Source organism: Heptranchias perlo, chromosome 1 (assembly GCF_035084215.1).
Source record: "Heptranchias perlo isolate sHepPer1 chromosome 1, sHepPer1.hap1, whole genome shotgun sequence".
Taxonomy (NCBI): Eukaryota; Metazoa; Chordata; class Chondrichthyes; order Hexanchiformes; family Hexanchidae; genus Heptranchias; species Heptranchias perlo.
Window position 1 is genome coordinate 87,537,906 of NC_090325.1, and position 20,055 is coordinate 87,557,960.

At 49.2% G+C, this 20,055-nt stretch overlaps 1 protein-coding gene across 1 annotated transcript in view; it reads left to right on the forward strand.

Annotated features, from left to right (window-relative positions):
* The first annotated feature begins 15,256 nt into the window (after window positions 1-15,256).
* Window positions 15,257-20,055, forward strand: part of LOC137299215 (gamma-aminobutyric acid receptor subunit alpha-2-like) — a 171,872-nt gene continuing 167,073 nt past the window's right edge. The window contains exons 1-2 of the mRNA XM_067968247.1: window positions 15,257-15,321; window positions 16,960-16,994. Of these exons, the coding sequence (XP_067824348.1) occupies window positions 15,257-15,321; window positions 16,960-16,994 (100 nt within the window). The remainder of the gene's footprint in view (window positions 15,322-16,959; window positions 16,995-20,055) is intronic.

The window sequence follows — 20,055 nt, forward strand, 5'->3', positions numbered from 1 at the left end:
AGAGCTCTGACATTGTCATATAAATCACCATTGTGCCTCAAAAAATATGAATCAATGAGTTTGCATTTTTAGGCATGTGTTTTCTGATGTGAGGTACATCATTAGGAAATTTCCATGGAAGTTGGAAGGTGTGCCATACTTGAATATGGGATGCCATGTACTGAAGAGTTCCAAAGGATCATGATGCATCCAAAATCAAAAAGCTGAGGTGAAAGTGTGTATTGGAACTATGTCATACTATCACACATGAAGCAGCTTTATTCAAGGTGAAGTTCTTCAGTACGTTAATTTTTTTTCTCATCTGTGCCAATAACCTCCATGTTCTTCTGCTTGGTCACCTTTTCCTAGAGATCTCAGACATCAGACTTCAAAGGAGGATGTCCTTTGTATCCAAAGATGGCAACCCTCCTTTGCTGTACCTCCTTCAGCATAAAATCCAAGTAAAGAAGGCAATCTTCCCTCCTTCCTATGCTTGGCCATTGCCCTCAGCCATCTCTTTCAAGGCAGCAAAGTTATAACTTTGTTTGCTGCTAATTTACACTCCAAGAATCATCACTGTCCCTCTAAGGCACAGCAGTGGCTCTTTAAATCTGTTGCTGCAATGGATATCCCAATCTCCACTTTCCAAGCTTCTGGCACATGACCCAAACCATAGCAGGAGCACTGAATAATAATTTACCTAAGCAAACATTGCAAAGTATTGCAAAGCTGACGGCATGTGCATTTGTCAATTCTTAGACAGGCAATTTTTAGATTTATGGCTCTTCTCAGTCCCTAGGAATCCAGATGAATGTCCATTTGAATTGTTTTAAAGGCGTGGTTTAGCTTTCTGAGATTTTATATAGGATGGAGTCTTCCCAATTTTTCATAGCCCCAAATGTCTGTCTATTCTTAACAGCCTTTCAATTAAATCTGCTCAGACAATGGTTAACTCCTAGGGTTCCCCATGTCCTGACTGTTTAGATGGATGGTGAGCCATCTCAAGATCCCCTAAGGGATGGATCAGGAAAACACTTTATGACAGGGCTACTGTTTAACGGTGATTGAATGAGTCATTGTCTGTTTTCAACACAAGTTCTGGAATTTTTACTGGTGTTTTGAGGATCATTTATCGTGATTCCATCTAGTTTGCTGTGATAAGCAAAATTATATTGTCTGTTGGCGTTCCTCTCCAGTCACCACGCCCATAGCTGGCGATAGTGACAGCTGTATCCCTGTTAGAATGGGGGACACATCTCCAGTAGAAGTGGGCACAAGGAAAGGTTCTATGGCACAGACCATATGGTATATTGACTATTTAGATCTAGTAGAACAGGCATCACAACATTTTCAGTTGTTACCTGAAAATTCTATGGTGACCTGCTCTGTTAGCAAACAAGGAGAGACTCATTCTCATGCATTTAGCCAAGAAAGAGTACAAGTGACACACAGGTGTCAAGCCATGGGATGTTTCTCTCAGCTCAAAATAAAACTGAGGAAACATTACAATATTGGATGCCCTCAAACACGTCACAGTCCACTTAAATAAATGGAAGATCCACAAAAAGGAGCTGGCTGGAGATAGAACTGTTTTCTCCTCTGGAATCATTAGCCCCCTTGTTTCTGCTCCAGGCTAATGGATCCACCTGCTTCCAAGCTGACTGACCTCTAACTTTTTACTGCACACAAAAGTTTCTGTACCCATTTTGTCCATTCCCCCTGATTCCCAAGGTGCTGCAGAAAGCACTACTCCACAATAGTCCTTTTAGCTATGATTCTCAATAGTCCTAGCAATGAGCAGAGCCAGCATTTCTTACTATGCAGTTGGAACTTCCTGTCACTGTGGGGTTTTGGGGGGGGAAAGGAACAGATTTTGGGTCCACAGCTGGGATAATTTGGGCTGATGACATGGTTATTAAACAGCGCCAACTTTGAGCCCGAGGCCTTAGAGACTGAGGTCTTCCCTTGTTGATATTTGAGAACCTGCTGAGTTCCAGGAAATCTTCCTCAACCAGGCTTATAAAATCAAATGTCAAAATTTATGTTATGGAGGGTGGCTAGATCTATTCTTATTACTTGCAAGGTTCATTATATTCTGGAATACCTGCAGTTTTTCTTTGAGCTGTGTCTAAAGTTCAGTCCTATTCAAATACAGGTGGCTGCCACCCCTCATCAACCATTAGTTTGAAGGTCAGTCGGTTCTCATCCCTTCATATCTTCTTTTATGCGAGCTGTATGAAAGTTGCACCCAAATAGGCCCACCCTTGCTCCTAAATGTGTTGTTAAAGGGCAGTTTTCTAACTTTGCACTCCTGACAGGGAGCCTCATCTGCTGGAAGCATGTGACAATCTAGGTACGTGCTTTGCACGATCTTATGATTATTATTTTAAATGGTTGGGAAATTGTGTACAGCGCACGTGTTAATTTTCAATACACGTTCCTGATGGGCAAGACTCCCAACACACCACAAAGTCAGAAAATTTAGTTCTAAATAAGTTGATTAACCCATCATTTGAGCCTTTTTGAGTGCGTGACTTGAAGTTTCTTATTTGGAAGTTAGCGTTGTAAGGAACAATATTTTTAGCTGCAGGATTAGTGAGTTGTAGGTTCAGCTGTAGGTCATCCCTGTTTGATTTGGCATGAGGATAGAGTAATCCTTAGGACTCATCCAAGGTATCTCTCCTAGGTATTCTCACAGTTTCATCAGGATCAGGAGATTGTTGCATTCTTTTTTTATCTACCTTCCCTTGGATTGGATGGGGACTGTCGATTTCATGTGTATCTGCACAGAAAGTGCTTTGTTTTCCTGTTCACTGAGCTCATGACGTTAGGAAGTCTTGACACTTATTTGTCTCATGTGGTAAATAGTTTGGTAATAAGCAGCACATAGTGTAAAAGCTAATTCTTTGTTGTTGCCACTCAACTACAAAAGTCCCAGAGGTCCAGTCAAGGGCTACCCTATTCATTCCACTGCAGCTTCCTGGTTTCCATTGACAGAGTGTGTAAGCTGCTGTGTGTAGTATGCCGCATACGTTTAACCAGGCACTGCCGTTTAAATTTGGCCAGTATCCAAGATAGCATTTTCGCTGGATCTATTTTGGCAGCAGGGATTGGGATTGTCCTGTCTAGGCCTTCCATTCCTTCCAAGTTGCTACTATTTTGAGATGATCCCTGCAGTATGTGAAGGATACAAAATAACAAGAATGTAAGCTTACCGACCTTGTAAAGTGTTCAATATTCTTTGAATGCTAGCATCATTTACAAACCACAATCTCTCCCAACCATCCCCTCTGGATTTCTTTAGGGGCTAGCTAGGAATCTTAGGGCAAAATTGGTAGACATAGCTCGAGGTATCAAATGAACTGATTTCTATGATACGGGTCCTGGGACATTGTACAGGTCGGGAGTAGCTTGCATTGTCAACATCCAGCATGATGGCAAAATGCAAATTTTCATGGGCATACTCGGCATGTAATTTACCCAAAATCAACAAATAGTAGATCAGTAGTGGAAGAAGACATGGTAGAGGATCAGTGGCATAGCGGGACAAAGAAGACAATGATGATACATTGATTACAGTGTCCATTTTGAAATTAATTATATTCCAGGGTTCCAAAGCTGCCTTGTATTGATGTGCCCTGATGGTACATAAACTGCAGTCTCTAGATGCCACAGTAACAGGAAACCACATTTGAGTCCTGCGTTTTCATTCATTGGGAAATAAAGATAGATATTGTAAACTGATGGAATTAATGGGCTTGATTTTACCACCCGCTATTGGGTGCGTTCTCGGCGGGGGAGCCCCGAAAATCGGGGAATCCCGGAGCGGGACCGGATCCCGTCTCGAACCCGCCCACTTCCGGGTTCCCCACGGATGCGCCAGCGTGCGCGCGCAGACCCCGCAGGTGGGAATCCCGCAGGCAATTAAAGCCAGCGGGATGCCACTTGTAAGTATTTATCTTGCTCGTTCAGGTCGTTTACAGGCCTGATTGAGCTGTTTTATGAGGAAGGGTGGGATTTTACCTTGAACTGAGACTGTTTCCCATACTTCAAACGGACGTGTTGCAGCCAGCAGCCTGTGGCAGCTGCCAAGGTGCATTCCACAGGTTGGGGGGGGAGACCCTTCACCAACGCAGGAGGACACTCCGTCACATAGGGCAACGCTTGCCCTCCACCACCCTCCTCCTAGCAAGAAGATTCACCGACGTGGAACCGCAACCCCGGTGCGAGGACACACTTACGAACCTTGCAGAACCCCTCAGAACTACACCTTCCAGATGGGGGCCGCCTTGACCTCCTTGGAGGACGAACAGCATCACCAGCCTCAGCAGCCTCGCAGGCCACGCCGTCCGCCTCAGACACGTGGAGCCCCACAACACGGTGCTGTGGCACATCCACCTGCACAGCAGGATGGAGGGCAACCGCAGAGAGAGATGCGTCGCAGGAGGCACTACCCTCGGCACAGGGTCTACAGACCGAGGCTCAGCTTCCTGGACCTCTCTGAGGAGCAGTGCATACGGAGGCTCAGAGTCAGTCGCCAGGTAGTCGCCGACATCTGCAGCCTCCTTAATGTCGAGCTGCTCCCGGATGGACCAAGCAGCATCTTCTTACCCGTCACCGTCAAAGTCACCACTGCCCTCAACTTCTTCGCCTCCGGATCCTTCCAGGGTGCCACCGGGGACATCACCGGGGTCTGTCAGTCGTCTGCACACAAGTGCATAAGGCAGGTTACCGATGGGTTGTTCCACAGGGCCTCGCACTACATCAACTTCGCCATGGATGACCGCAGCCAGATGGAGAGGGCGGTTGGATTCCATGCTGTGGCTGGCTTCCCACGGGTGCAGGGTGTAATCGATTGCACCCACATAGCAATACGGGCACCTCCACATGAGCCAGGACTGTTCATCAACAGGAAGGGGTATCACTTCATGAACGCCCAGCTCATCTGTGACCACCGCCAGAGATTCCTACACGTGTGCGCCAGATACCCTGGCAGCTGCCACGATGCCTTCGTCCTCAGGGAGTCCACCGTCCCGCCCCTCTTCCACTCACCCAACACCGGCAACGGCTGGCTCCTCGGCGACAAGGGATATCCCCTGCACACGTGGCTTATGACACCTCTGAGGAACCCCATCACCGAGCCGCAGCGTCAATATAATGACAGCCACATTGCTACCAGGTCTACAATTGAGCAGGCTATAGGGGTGCTCAAGATGCGCTTCAGGTGCCTTGATCGTTCTGGGGGAGCGCTCCAATACGCGCCACTCAGAGTGGGACGAATTATAGTTGTCTGCTGTGCCCTGCACAACATGGCACAACAGAGAGGGGTGCCGCTGGAGGAGGTCCCATGCACATCCGTCATCCATATTGAGGACGACGATGAGGAGGAGGAGGAGGAGGAGCAAGAGGAGGAGGAAGGACCCATGGGCCGAACACCGGCTCACCTGGATGCTCGTCAGGCCAGGGAGGCACTCATATGTCAACGGTTCTCCTAACATCAGACTGTCTGAGGCGTCCAGACCTCATCACGTGCACAGAGGAGCGGCCATACCAGCCCCCTCCACAGAAGAGTGGTGCCATTACTCCTGCACCCACTGTAGTGTGACCCAATGGGTGGGACCAGGTGTTCGTCATCATGATGAGCCCCACGAAAGGGACCTATTGCACAAGCCGCTCAAGAATGGACAAGAGGTGGCAGTAGTGGTGAGAACAATTGTGTTTATTGTGTATGTGCAGTAAACGACTATAAATAAAAACATAACAAATTGTCATACACCCTGGTGCATTCCCTTTGTGTTCATAACACCCGAGCCTTACATTTGCGGGAACCCCTACGTGGTGCTACCCCTGTGGCTCCAGCAGAGGTAGTGGCAGGTTGCTCTTCTTCATGCCCTGACTGGGTAGATGCTTTGGGCCAACGCCCCCTGAGTTTCGGTGTCCGTGAGGGCACCTCCACAGACTGCTCCTCCTGCACCTGTGCAGGGGCAGACTCGGCCACCTGGAGAGGAGGCACCATTGCGGGTACTGGTTGAGAGGGGGGCAACGGGTGAGACGTGGGGGCACTTTGAGTAGCGTCCCCACTTCCATGTCCCCGTTCACCATCATCCCTCTCATGGCCTAGGCCCACATCACTCCTTCCACCCTGCTGGACAGCAGTTTGGATGACCTGTGTGAGACCTTGCAAGGCCACCTCTAATGTATCTGTCAGCCTGTTTATGGCAGCAGAATGTTGCTCACCCTGAATCCGAACAGCCGTTGTCAAGGCCTGGAAGGACTCAATGTTGAGCTGTGCGTGACGCTCGAGGGAGGCTAGCCTTTCCTCCACCGCAGACGTTCCCGCACCTACCCGCGACACTATCTCGCGGATACCCTCCTGTACTTGTGCCACCATTGCCCTCATGCAGGAGTTGGACTCCTCCATCACCTGCGCGATTGTGGAGAGTGCGCGTGGCACCTCTTCCAGTACCTCGGCAATGTGCTGGTGCCCCTCGACAACTCTCCTTTTGACTGGTGGCCCCCTGGGTTCAGCATCTGGGTCCGGCTGAGCAGAGCCTGGAGAAGAGTGCTCCCACCGACGCGGACCCTCCGCGGCTGCCCCTGCCACCAGGGTCTGCTCATGCTCACATGTGCGCGGTGACTCACCGTGTGCAATCCCAACTAATTGAGGAGGGGGACCCACCGAGGTGTGTGTATCTGCACTGGTGGATGCTTGGCTCATATGTGACGATGGACCCTCAGAGTGTCAGCTTTCCATTACCGGACGTTTCTGCAGTCCCAGCCTCGCCATCCGCCACGGACAGGCAATGCAACGTGTGGCTGATCTCCAAGGCGTCCAGCTCTGCGTGCATTAGAACCACCTCATGTGGCGGGCCCCCTCCGGTGCGTGCCCTTTCCCGGGCGTTCTTGCATCTCTTCTCCTGTCAAGGCAAAACACAGATGCGTGATTGAATGATGATTGCATTGTGAGACGCTTCAAGCATTGGTGTGGGTGGGTTGAGCGTGTGGGAGATGGATGGGAGGATGCGTGTGCCACATGGCCATCCCATTGTATGGGGATTGGGGTGTGTGGTAGTGTTCGAATGGGGACAGGGACAGTGGGTACGTGCAGGCACGGTGAGGATGATAGTTGAGTGGCTGTGAGGATTGATGCGGGAGCGCTGTGGTGGCAGTGCAGAAGGGGTTGTGAGGTGTTTGAGGTGATGTGGAAGACGGAGTGTGGGAGAATGCGTTAGTGTACTCACTTTGCCGGACCTAGTGAGATCATTGAATCTCTTGCGACACTGGATCCATGTTCTTGTGGTGTTGCCCCTGCTGCTGACCTCCGCAGCCACCTCTGCCCTGCCTCCTGGTGGCGGAGGCAGGGCACTTCCTTCCATCGCTGGGGAACAACGTCTCCCTCCTCCTCCTTACCCCGTCCAGCAGCAGCTGGAGTGAGTCGTCAGAAAATCGTGGGGCAGCCTTACCCCTGGGGTGCTCCATGGTGTGCTACTTCTTGTTTGCAGCAGGAGGAGCATTGGTGGACTGCCCCTTTAAATAGAGCTCCACCATCACTCAGACGTCACTGTGCATGCGCAGGCCGCCGGCGCGCAGCTGAACAGCGGAAAACCCGTAACCACAGATAAATGACTTCAATTATCCTGTGATTGCGCGGGGGACGCACTCATTTCACCGGGCGCGTTACCCACGCACCCAATAGCCCCCCCGCTGGGAACCCGCAGGCCTGCTAACATCGGGCCCAATGTCTGGGGTTACAAAGGTAGTTCAACTGTATCACAGTAACTCAGCATCAGCTGGGCTTTACTTAAAACAAGTTGGTATTCTGCTTAATATCCAAGATTGACATAAAGTCAGCAAGGTTAGTTTAGATTAGTCACAATGGGGGTCATTTTAGCACCCGCTAACGGGTGCGTTCCTGGCGGGGGGGGCTCCGAAAATTGGAGAATTCCAGAGTGGGTCGGGAGCCCGACTCCAATCCGCCCACTTCTGGGTTCCCCGCTGACACGCCGGCGTGCGCGCGCAGCCCCTGCTGGTGGGAATCCCGCAGGCAATTAAAGCCAGTGGGATGCCACTTGAAGCTATTTATTTTGCTTGTTCAGGTCATTAACTGACCTGATTACGGGATTATGTGAGGAGGGGTGGGATTTTAGACCAAACTGGGATTGTTTCCCACACTGGGGGAAACACTCCCAGTTCAAATGGACCTGTTGCAGCTGTCAGCCTGTGGCTGCTGCAAAGGTCCATTTGACAGGTTGTGGGGGGGGGGGGAGACACTCACTCATTGCAGGAGGCCACTCTGTCACTTGGACCCCCTCAGATGTACATCTTGCGGATGGGTGCCGCCGTAGCTGCAGTCATGACCTCCTCGGAGGGCGAACAGCATCACCAGCCTCGCCATCCACGCTGTCCACCTCTGACACGTGGAGCTCCACAACAGAGTGCTGTGACACATCCACCTGTACAGCAGGAGGGAGGGCTACCGCAGAGAGAGATGCGTCGCAGAGGGCACTACCCTCGCCACAGGGTCCACAGACCGAGGCTCAGCTTCCTGGACCTCTCTGAGCAGCAGTGCACACGGAGGCTCAGAGTCACTCGACATGTAATCGTGGACATCTGCAGCCTCCTTCATGCCAAGCTGCTCCCGGCTGGCCCGAGCACCATCTTCTTACCTGTCACTGTCAAAGTCACCACTGCGCTCAACAACTTCTCCTCCGCATCCTTCCAGGGTGCAACCGGGGACATCGCCGACGTTTCTCAGCCGTCTGCACAAAAGAGCCCTGCAAATACACCTACAGCCACTCTGCAGTGACACAATGGGTGGCATCAGTTGTGGGTCTTCATAGTGATCCTCAGGAAAGGGCATTATTGCACAAACCAGACAAGATTCGCGAAAACATGGCAGTAGTGGTGCCAATATAATATTTAATGTGAGTTGGTCAGAAATTCAATATAAGTAACAACCATGACAAACCCTCAAACACCCTTGTGCATCCCCTTCATGCTCACGACACGATTGACTTACGCTGCCTGCTGCACATATGTGATGCATGCCCTGTGGCTGCAGCACAGGTAGTGGCAGGTTGAGTGAGGCTGGCCGTGAAAGAGATGCACGAGAGGGTGAGTATGAGAGAGAGCCATGAGATTGTATGAGGATTGTGTTGAGTGGTAGTGGCGGGATGAGTACTGGCGAGGTGAGTTGGTGCAGGTATGATGAGGATGAGGTTTGAGTGGGTATGAGGGGTGATGTGACAGAGTAGTTTTGGCAGTGCAGAAGGAGATGTGGGGTGGGGGCGGTGATGTGGCAGACGGAGTGTAGGGGAAAGAGTAAGTGTACTCACTTCGGCTGACCTACTGAGGTCGTTGGAGCGCCTCCTGCACTGTATGCAGGTGGGCGATATGTTGGTGGTGCTGGTGACCTCCTCTGCCACCTCGAGCCAGGCCTTCTTGGTGGCAGAGGCAGGCCGCTTCCTCCGCCCGCCGGGGGGAAGGTCTCTGTCCTCCCCCTCCTCCTCACCCCATCTAATGATACCTGGAGTGAGGCATCATTACACTGGGAGCAGCCTTCCCCCTGGGTTGCTCCATGCTGTAATTTTTTTCTGTTTGTTGCAGCATCTGTCAATGGAGGACTGCCCCTTTAAATAGAGCTCCTCCAGCTGACAGATATTACTGTGCATGCGCAGCCCGCCCGATGCGCAGATCAGCATTGGGGAACCCGGAGGAGAAGCTAAGTGGATCCAACTGGGCTACGATCGCGCGGGTGGCTGACTGATTTCGCCAGGCGCGTTACCCACGCGCCCGATAGCCCCCCCGCCGGGAACCCGCAGCCCTGGTAACACCGGGCCCTATGTATCACTGACAAGCTATCAATTTTGAATAACAAGATTTATTAAAGTCTAGTAAATTCAGCTTATTGCTGATTAAGCTCATCTATTATCTATTATTTCCATCTATTGTCATAGTTTTTGTTCCTTTGTCCGAAGTCTATTCTCTCAATGGAACTAATCTTTTATGTTTTCAGAAACTTAACTGTTACATGCAAGTGATACATGGAATTATTTGCTGATCTTTGGCTTGTAGAGTTCTTAAAATAGATGTGGAAAATTGTCTAGGTGTGTCCTGTACACAAAAAGCAGGACAAATCTAGCCCGACCAATTACCGCCCTATGAGCCTCCTTCAAATCATTATTACAAAGATGGAAGAAGAAATCAATAGTACCGTGACACGACACCTACTCACCAATAACCTGCTCGCCAACTCTCAGTTTGGGTTCTGTCAGAACTAGTTAGCTCCGGACCTCATCACAAACATGGAAGCAAGAGCTGAATGCCCGAGGAGAGGTGAGAGTATCTGCACTCGACATCCAGGCATCAAGGACCCCTCGCAAAACTGAGGTCATTGGGGGGGGTCAATGGGAAAAGCCTCAGGTGGTTTGAGTCATACCTGATACAAAGGAAGATAGTTATGGTTGTCGGAGGCCAGTCATCACAGCCAAGGACATTGTTCCAGCAGTTTCTCGGTCCAACCATATTCAGCCGCTTTATCAATGACCTTCCCTCTGTCATAAGGTCAGGAGTGGGGCTGTGTGCTGATGATTCTACAATGTTGAACTCCATTCACAACTCCACTGATAATGAACGGGCTCATGCCAGCCTCCAGCCAGGATTTGGACAACACCCAAGATTGGGCTGACAAGTGGGACTAACTTTTGCGCCACAGAAGTGCCAGACAATGACTATCTCCAACAAGAAAAGGCCCAATTACCTCCTCTTAACCTTCAATGAATCTTCCTGCATAAAAACACTGAAGGTCACCATTGACCAGAATCTTTACTGGACCAGCCATATCAATACCTTGGCTACAAGAGCAGGGCTGAGGCTGGGTACTCTTATAACGAGTGGCTCACCTACTGATCCCTCAGAACCTCTCCACCATCTGCAAGGCAAAAACTCAGGAGTGTGATGGAATACTCACGCGCTCCCCCATCCACATGGGTACAGTTGCAACAACATTCAACAAGCAGTCTGCTGGATTGGTGCCCCTCAATTTCCACCCCTCAACTAGCACACTGTGGCTGTCGTATGTACTGCCTACAAGATGCACAGCAACAACTTGCCAAGCTCACTTCGATAACCGCTACATGACTTCTACCACTGAGAAGGGCAAGAACAGTAACATCATAGGAATATCATCACCACCACATTTCTCTCTAAGTCACATCCCATCCTGACTTGGACATATATTGCCGTTCCTTCATCATCGCTGAATCAGTATCCTGGAATTCCCTACCTAACACCATTGTGGAAGCAACATCACCTCAAGGACTGCAGCGGTTCAAGGAGCAGGCCAAGCATTACCTTCTTGGGGCAACTGGGGGCCGAGCAATAAATGCAACCTTGCTAGTGTCAACCGCAACTGAAAAACAAATTAAGAAAATCTTTTTCCCCACAGGATGCAGGACACATGGAACAGACAGCCAGAGAAGGTAATAGATTCGGCACCTTTGCACAGCAGCTGGATCAATGTGGTGGAAGGCAGATTGATAGTTATAGAATTAATACCAGTGATTTTTTTCAGGAAAGGAAATTAAACGGTAATTTTCTGACTACGTGTTGACAGCAGTGAGCCCCGTCCAACAGTAGCTTATATTGGAAATTTGGGTGTTCTACAAAACATTTAAATGAATAGTTGAAAAACCATGAATAGTGTGCGCCCACACTTACGATATGCCATATCTGTGGCCAGTGCTATCATTAGTGTTTTTTAGCATATGGGATGAATCTCCTTGGCCCCCTCCTATTTCTCATCTACATGGTGCCCCTCGGTGACATCATCCGAAAACATAACGTCAGGTTCCATATGTACACTGACAACACCCAGCTCTACCTCACCACCACCTCTCTCCACCCCACCATTGCCTTAGATTTGTCACACTGCTTGTCCAACATCCAGTACTGGATGATCAGAAATTTCCTCCAACTAAATATAGGGAAGACCAAAGCCATTGTCTTTGGTCCCCACCACAAACTTCGTCCCCTAGTCACCGACTCCATCCACCTCCCTGGCCACTGTCTGATGCTGAACCAGACCGTTTGCAACCTTGCCCTCCTATTTTACCCTGAGATGAGCTTCCAACCCCATATCCGTGCCATCACCAAGACCGCCTACTTCTACCTCCATAACATCGCCTGTCTCCGCCCCTGCCTCAGCTCATCTGCTGCTGAAACCCTCTTCCATATCTTTGTTACCTCTAGACTTTTTAAATTCGTTCATGGGATGTGGGCATCGCTGGCAAGGCCAGCATTTATTGCCCATCCCTAATTGCCCTTGAGAAGGTGGTGGTGAGCCGCCTTCTTGAACTGCTGCAGTCTGTGTGGTGAAGGTTCTCCCACAGTGCTGTTAGGTAGGGAGTTCCAGGATTTTGACCCAGCGATGATGAAGGAACGGCGATATATTTCCAAGTTGGGATGGTGTGTGACTTGGAGGGGAACGTGCAGGTGGTGTTGTTCCCATGTGCCTGCTGCCTGTGTCCTTTTAGGTGGTAGAGGTCGCAGGTTTGGGAGGTGCTGTCGAAGAAGCCTTGGCGAATTGCTGCAGTGCATCCTGTGGATGGTACACACTGCAGCCACAGTGCGCCGGTGGTGAAGGAAGTGAATGTTCAGGCTGGTGGATGAGGTGCCAATCAAGCGGGCTGCTTTGTCCTGGATGGTGTCGAGCTTCTTGAGTGTTGTTGAAGCTGCACTCATCCAGGCAAGTGGGGAATATTCCATCACAGTCCTGATCTGTGTCTTGTAGATGGTGGACAGGCTTTGGGGAGTCAGGAGGTGAGTCACTCGCCGCAGAATACCCAGCCTCTGACCTGCTCTTGTAGCCACAGTATTTATGTGGCTGGTCCAGTTAAGTTTCTGGTCAATGGTGATCCCCAGGATGTTGATGATGGGGGATTTGGCGATGGTAATGCCTTTGAATGTCAAGTGGAGGTGGTTAGACTCTCTCTTGTTGGAGATGGTCATTGCCTGGCACTTGTCTGGCGCAAATGTTACTTAATACTTATCAGCCCAACCCGGGATGTTGTCCAGGTCTTGCTGCATACAGGCACAGACTGCTTCATTATCTGAGGACGGAACTGAACACTGTGCAGTCATCAGCGAACATCCCCATTTCTGACCTTATGATGGAGGGAAGGTCATTGATGAAGCAACTGAAGATGGTTGGGCCTAGGACACTGCCTTGAGGAATTCCTGCAGCAATGTCCTAGGCTGAGATGATTGGCCTCCAACAACCACTGATTATTCCAATACTTTCATGGCCAGCCTCCCATCTTCCACCGTCCATAAACTTGAGCTCATCCAAAACTTTGCTACCCTTATCCTAACTCACACCAAATCCCATTCACCCATCATCCCTGTGCTCGCTGACCTACATTGACTCCCGATCTGGCAATGCCTCAATTTTAAAATTCTCATCCTTTTTTTCAAATCCCTCCATGGCCTCGCCCCTCCCTATGTTTGTAACCTCCTCCACCCCTACAACCCTCTGAGATCTCTGCGCTCCTCCAATTGCGGCCTCTTGTGCATCCCCGATTTTAATTGCTTCACCATTGACGGCCATGCCTTCAGCTGCCTAAGCCCTAAGGTCTGGAATTTCTTCCCTAAATCTCTCCACCTCTCCTCCTTTAAGATGCTCCTTAAAACCTACCTCTTTGACTGTGGATGGGACAGACATATTTGGCTGAATGGCCTTTTCTCATGCCAAACTATTTTATGATGTGGAGATGCCGGTGATGGACTGGGGTGGACAAATGTAAGGAATCTTACAACACCAGGTTATAGTCCAACAATTTTATTTTAAAATCACAAGCTTTTGCGTTGCGGCCTTCGAGACACACGACAACGCAAAATCGTCGAGCAGAAATTGATAGCCAAGTTCCGCACCCATGAGGATGGCCTCAACCGGGATCTTGGGTTCATGTCACGCTACATGTAAGCAGGGAAAAAAAAAGTTATCTGTTTTTAATACAACTGGACATTCTCTCTCTCTGTCTCTCTGCCTTTCGGGTATCTTTCTCTCTCTGGCTTTGTAATCTGACCCATTGTGCATTCAGAACTGTTTTCCGTGGCTAACCTGTCTGAACACCAACAACACCTTTGATTGGTGTGAGCGTGTCCCAGCCTAATATAAGATATACGATTTGAGAACCTTTCATTCACTCACTCACCTGACGAAGGAGATAATCTCTGTAAGCTTGTGATTTTAAAATAAAATTGTTGGACTATAACCTGGTGTTGTAAGATTCCTTACATTAAACTATTTTATGTTCTTACATTTAAAAGTTGATAAAAATGTAACAAATGTATTGTGAGTCAATGCAAAATCTCCCTTATTAATCTTAGGCATTGCTCCGGTCTCACCTGCTATGATGAACCATTGTGCAGAGTAAACAGATTGGAGCTGAAAATCCATGGCCCTTCTGGTCTCTCCCAACATAGCGTTGGTAGCAATGTGATGGAAGGGCTGCAAATCAGGAGACCTGGCATACCAACCACCAAATGGCAGAAGTGGGGCCCCCTGGGTATCCAGGCTGGGATCATGGCTTCGGCCCCCAAAGAAATATTTCTATTTAAAAAAAAATCATTTTAAAGAAGCCCCCTTACAGAGGGATCACCTATAATTTCTTTCCAGAGGCAACTTGGTACCCCTATATCTAGAACTGGTTACTTGCGCCAAATGTTCTGGCCTTTCCACAATGGCAGGTGCTGTAGATGTGCCTCCAGTGATGCAGGCACCTGCCATTCCCATGTAAAACAAGGAACTTCCCCAGACCCCGCAAACTTTGGCAGGATCTGCAGTGGTGGTCCCGGGTGGGCACATCCTGACACTTCGGCTGATTTTTGGCCGCACTGTTAGAAAATGCTCATTTCCTCAGTCGATGAAAAGTCATGGATATTAACTAATCTGCTTTACAATTCCTTCCATGAGTCCTGCAAAGCTCGAGGTACAAAATGCAAAGTTCTGAACAAAATTAATACAAATGCTATTACATGTTTAGGGAGAAGAATTAATTCAACCTTTATCTACAGTTAGCGAATAAACTGGTTGTTCCATTATAGTAGTGAAAGGATTTTATAGTGAGGTCGAAAATCCAAATCTAGGAAATGATTAACCTTATTCACATCTTTCCTTCTTCAGCAAACATGTCAGCAATAGTAGTTGCCCTCACCAAAGACCTCCTGCTTAAATACCGTAGCTGCGATTCTTCACTCCGGTGGAATCCCAACGTAAATGCAGAAGAATGGCCTTTGTGTCTGCCTTATGGCTACACTCCTGAAACTGTCTGATTTTCTGGGGTCAGTCTAATCTGTACTTTTTCTATGAATTCCTGGCAAGATTTTCACATCCAGCAGGAAGCCTGCCTTTTTGGGGGGTGAGGGGTTGGGGGGACCAGGGAAATCGGCTGTGACATGCTTTGGCTATTTGCTGGCTGCAAGTAAGTTCCGTCATGACCAATGCAGTCAGTCATTTCAGGAATTGATTACACCAGGCGAGACAGCTCTTTAACTTTTAAATCCCCCCCCCCCCCCACTAACCCACATATAATATATAACACTATATATTAGTGTTCCTAGTGCTGAACCACACAGTGGCACAAATGGCCCGATATACATCATATGTCATATGCGTACCTTGTGAATATGTCCACCCATATCAGGTCTGATGTATTCTATGTGTCCTGTCACTTCCGACACAAGACCTTAGAAATGATGGGGGTATATGGGGAGCCAATGGCTTCTTTGGGCAGTATTGGCTATGGTTCACATATTCTGATGCAGATTTGACACAGAGGAAAATCTTTTACACTGGGGCTGAAAGAGTATCAGTTTTACAGTTTTACCCACCATCTGCTGGATTTGTGAGGGGAGCCAGCTTAATTTTAGTGGAAAATCCTGGCACATGTCTAAACTCATATTTTATTTTATTCAGATCTCCCCTTCTTACTGAAATGTTAGTACAGTCCTTTCAGGATTTCCTTCCTTTTAAGCTAACCCATGTTTGGTTTTATTTGTGCGTTTTCTCTGCGGGGGTCTGCGTGTTGCTCGGGGGCGACCGGAATTCTTCCGCCAAAGTTACGGCAGACAAGCAGGAGAACCCCTGCAGAAATTCACCACCATAAATGAAGTAGATTCAACCTCCCAACCACTCAAAATAAACAAGCAATGCAAAATTTCAAATGCAAAATTTCACTTGTCACATACTAAATAATTGTGAGTTTTTTTAATGTGCAAAACAGGTTGGGAGACCAGCAGAAAGAAACGGTACAAATGGTCTAAAAATTAAATCCCCCATTATCAAATGGTGAATAATAAAAATGGACCCTGATGTAGCTCTGTATACTCCCGATATAACACCTGAATTACTTGATTAATTATGATTTTTTTTTGTTTAGCTACATGACAGGTTATTAATATCATGTAAATTGATCATGCTATAAATAATTACTAAATAGATGTTTGGATCCTTGTAATCCTATTGGATGAGAGAACAGGAATTGTGTGCTAAAAGTCAACAAGGACTATTTTTGGACTGTCCTTATTTACATTGATTTATCAATTGGTAATTCGCAGCTCAGGTATAAAAGCAACTTTGGTCAGTATTGACGGCAGTTCACATATTCTGATGTAGATTTAGCACAGAGGTAAATGTTTTAAGCTGGAGCTGAGAAAGCACCACTTCAGCCAATTATTGGGGTAGAAGGCTGCAGGTCCACTTTACTCATGTTGCACATTCTGAATCTTAAAAAGATGTAGCCAATTAGTACTCAGAACGGATTTTATTCTCGCTGGCAAACTTCAGTCAAAGCAATTCAATGTACTGGACTTCTGAATTACATTAAGATTAGTTCATTATTCTGAATATACACATTGGACATAGATGCATGTGCAACTTTTATGTGTATGAATTTGATTTCTCTTTTGCAACTGGCACAGGATAAGTCGATGTCTACTTGAACATGCTAAAGCTGGTAGGATCCTTAAAGGACAAAAGAATGTTACATGATTAAACATTCCAGAAACTTTGGGGGGAGTTTTAACCCCCCCACGATGAGTGCGAGAGGGATGGGGGGCATAAATTGTGAAAAATGTGAAACCCGACCCTAACCTGCCGCGAACGCGCATGCTTCTGGTTTAACTGTGGCAGGTTTGGGGGCGGCCGAGTAACCCATTCTGGAGAGGTGGATCAGTGATTATAATATTTAAATAAGGCTTTGTTCCTCAGATTTTGGCAGCCATTTGAATTTAAGATTCTGGAACAGTCCCAGTGGACTGGAAGGTAGCAAATGTTACTCCGCTACGCAAGAAGGGAGGGAGAGAGAAAACAGGGAACTCCAGGCCAGTTAACCTGACATCGATCATCGGGAAAATGCTGGAATCCATTATTAAGGAAGTGGTAACAGGGCACTTAGAAAATCATAATATGATTAGGCAGAGTCAACATGGTTTTATGAAAGGGAAATCGTGTTTGACAAATCTATTAGAGTTTTTTGAGGATGTAACTAGCAGGGTAGATAAAGGGGAACCAGTGGATGTCGTATATTTGGATTTTAAAAGGCATTTGATAAGGAGCCACATAAAAGGTTGTTACACAAGGTAAGGGCTCATGGGTTTGGGGGTAATATATTAGCATGGATAGAGGATTGATTAAAGGACAGAAAACAGAGAGTAGGGGTAAACGGGCCATTCTCAGGTTGGCAGGCTGTAACTAATGGGGTGCTGCAAGGATCAGTGCTTGGGCCTCAACTATTTACAATCTATATTAATGACTTAGATGAAGGGACCGAGTGTAATGTATCCAAATTTGCTGACGATATAAAGCTAGGTGGGAAAGTAAGCTGTGAAGAGGACACAAAGGGCTCGAATTTAGCAGGCCTGCGGGTTCCCAGCGGGTGGTCCTCCGGGAGCGTCGAAAACGCGAACGGCGAAATTAGTGGGTTGCCCACGCGATCGTAGCAGGCAATCCACTAATAGGATCCAATTACCTGCTCCTCCGGGGTCCACGGCGCTGGCCTGCGCGTCGGTCGGGCTGCGCATGCGCAGTACAATCTGTCAGCTGGAGGCTCTCTAGTTAAAGGGGCAGTCCTCCACTGACAGATGCTGCAACCAATGGGACAAATTGCAGCATGGAGCAGCCCAGGGGGAAGGCTGCTCCCAGTTTAATGATGCCTCACCCCAGGCATCATCAGATGGGGTGAGGAGGAGGGGGAGGACACAGATCTTCCCCCCGGCGGGCGGGAGGAAGCGGCCTGCCTCTGCCACCAAGAAGGCCTGGCTCGAGGTGGCAGAGGGGGTCACCTGCGCCACCAACATATCGCCCACCTGCATACAGTGCAGGAGGCGCTGCAATGACTGCAGTAGGTCAGCCACAGTGAGAACACGAAGTCTTTCCCCTACACTCCGTCTGCCACAACACTGCCCCCACCCCAAATCTCCTTCGGCACCGCCAACACTATTCTGTCACATCACCCTTCATGCCCACTCACACCCCATCCTCATCTTACCTCCACCTACTCACCTCGCCAGTACTCATCCTGCCACTAACACGCGACCCAATCCTCATACAATCTCATGGCTCCATCCCATACTCACCCTCTCGTGCATCTCCCTCACGGCCAGCCTCACTCAACCTGCCACCACCTGTGCTGCAGCCACAGGGCATGCATCACATATGTGCAGTAGGCAGGGTAAGGCAAACGTCTCGTCAGCATGAAGGGGGTGCACAAGGGTGTCTGAGGGTTTGTCATGGGTGTTACCTATATTGAATTTCAGAGCAACAAACAGCACACATTATATTGACACCACCACTGCCATGTCTCCGCGAATCCTGTCCATTGTGTCCAATAATGGCCGCTCCTGGGTATCACTATGAGGACCCACCACTGATGCCACCCATCGTGTTACTGCAGAGTAGGTGCAGGTGTATTTGCAGGGCTCGTCCGCGCAGATGACTGAGAGACATCGGCGGTGTAGCCGGCTGCACCCTGGAAGGATGCGGAGGAGAAGGTGTGGAGGACAGTGGTGACTTTGCCAGCGACAGGTAAGCAGTTGGTGCTGGGGCCAGCCAGGAGCAGCTCGGCATGAAAGAGGCTGCAGATCTCCACGACTACATGTCGAGCGAATCTGCGCCTCCCTGTGCACTGCTGCTCGGAGAGGTCCGGGGAGCTGCGCCTCGGTCTGTGGACCCTGTGGCAAGGGTAGTGCCCTCTGCGACGCGTCTCTCTCTGCGGTAGCCCTCCCTCCTGCTGTGCAGGTGGGTGTGCAACCACACCGTGTTGGGGGGATCCACGTCTCTGCGGTGGACGGCGTGGACTGCGAGGCTGCTGGTGGTGGTCATGCTCTTCGTCCTCCGAGGGTGTCCACACACCACCCAACTGGCAGGTGTTGGTCTGAGGGGTTGTGCAGGGTAGGTGTGTGGGTCCTCGGACTGGGGCTGCGGTTTCGTGTCGGTCTGTCCTCTGGCTTGGCCGGGGGGTGGTGGGGGGCAGGGGTTGCCCTATGTGACGCGGTGGCCTCCTGCGTGGGTGAGGGCTCTCCCCCGTGGAGCGCACCTTGGCACCTGCCACAGGCTGCTGGCTGCAATACGCCTGGTTTGAAGGGTCCTGTTTCCCCCAGTGTGGGAAACTGACTGCTTTGAACCTAAAATCCCACACTTCCTCTTTTGACAGCTGCTTCAGCTCATTAACTGACCACAACGAGCAAGTTAAGTGCTCTCAAGTGGAACCCCGCTGGCTTTAATTGCCTGCGGGATTCCCACCAGCGGGGCTTTCGCGCGCAGCCCCGCACGTCAGCGCGGTACCCGGAAGTGGCCGGGATTTCGTCCGAATCCGGTCACGTGATCGGAGATCGGGATTTTCGGGGCCCCCCCGCTGGAAACCCGCAGGTAACCCGACCCTAAAATCGAGCCCAAAGAGTCTGCAAGGGGATATAGGCAGGCTAAGAGAATGGGCAAGAAGTTGGCAGATGGAGTATAATGTGGGGAAATGTGAGGTTATTCACTTTGGTAGGAAGAATAGAAAAATGGAATATTTT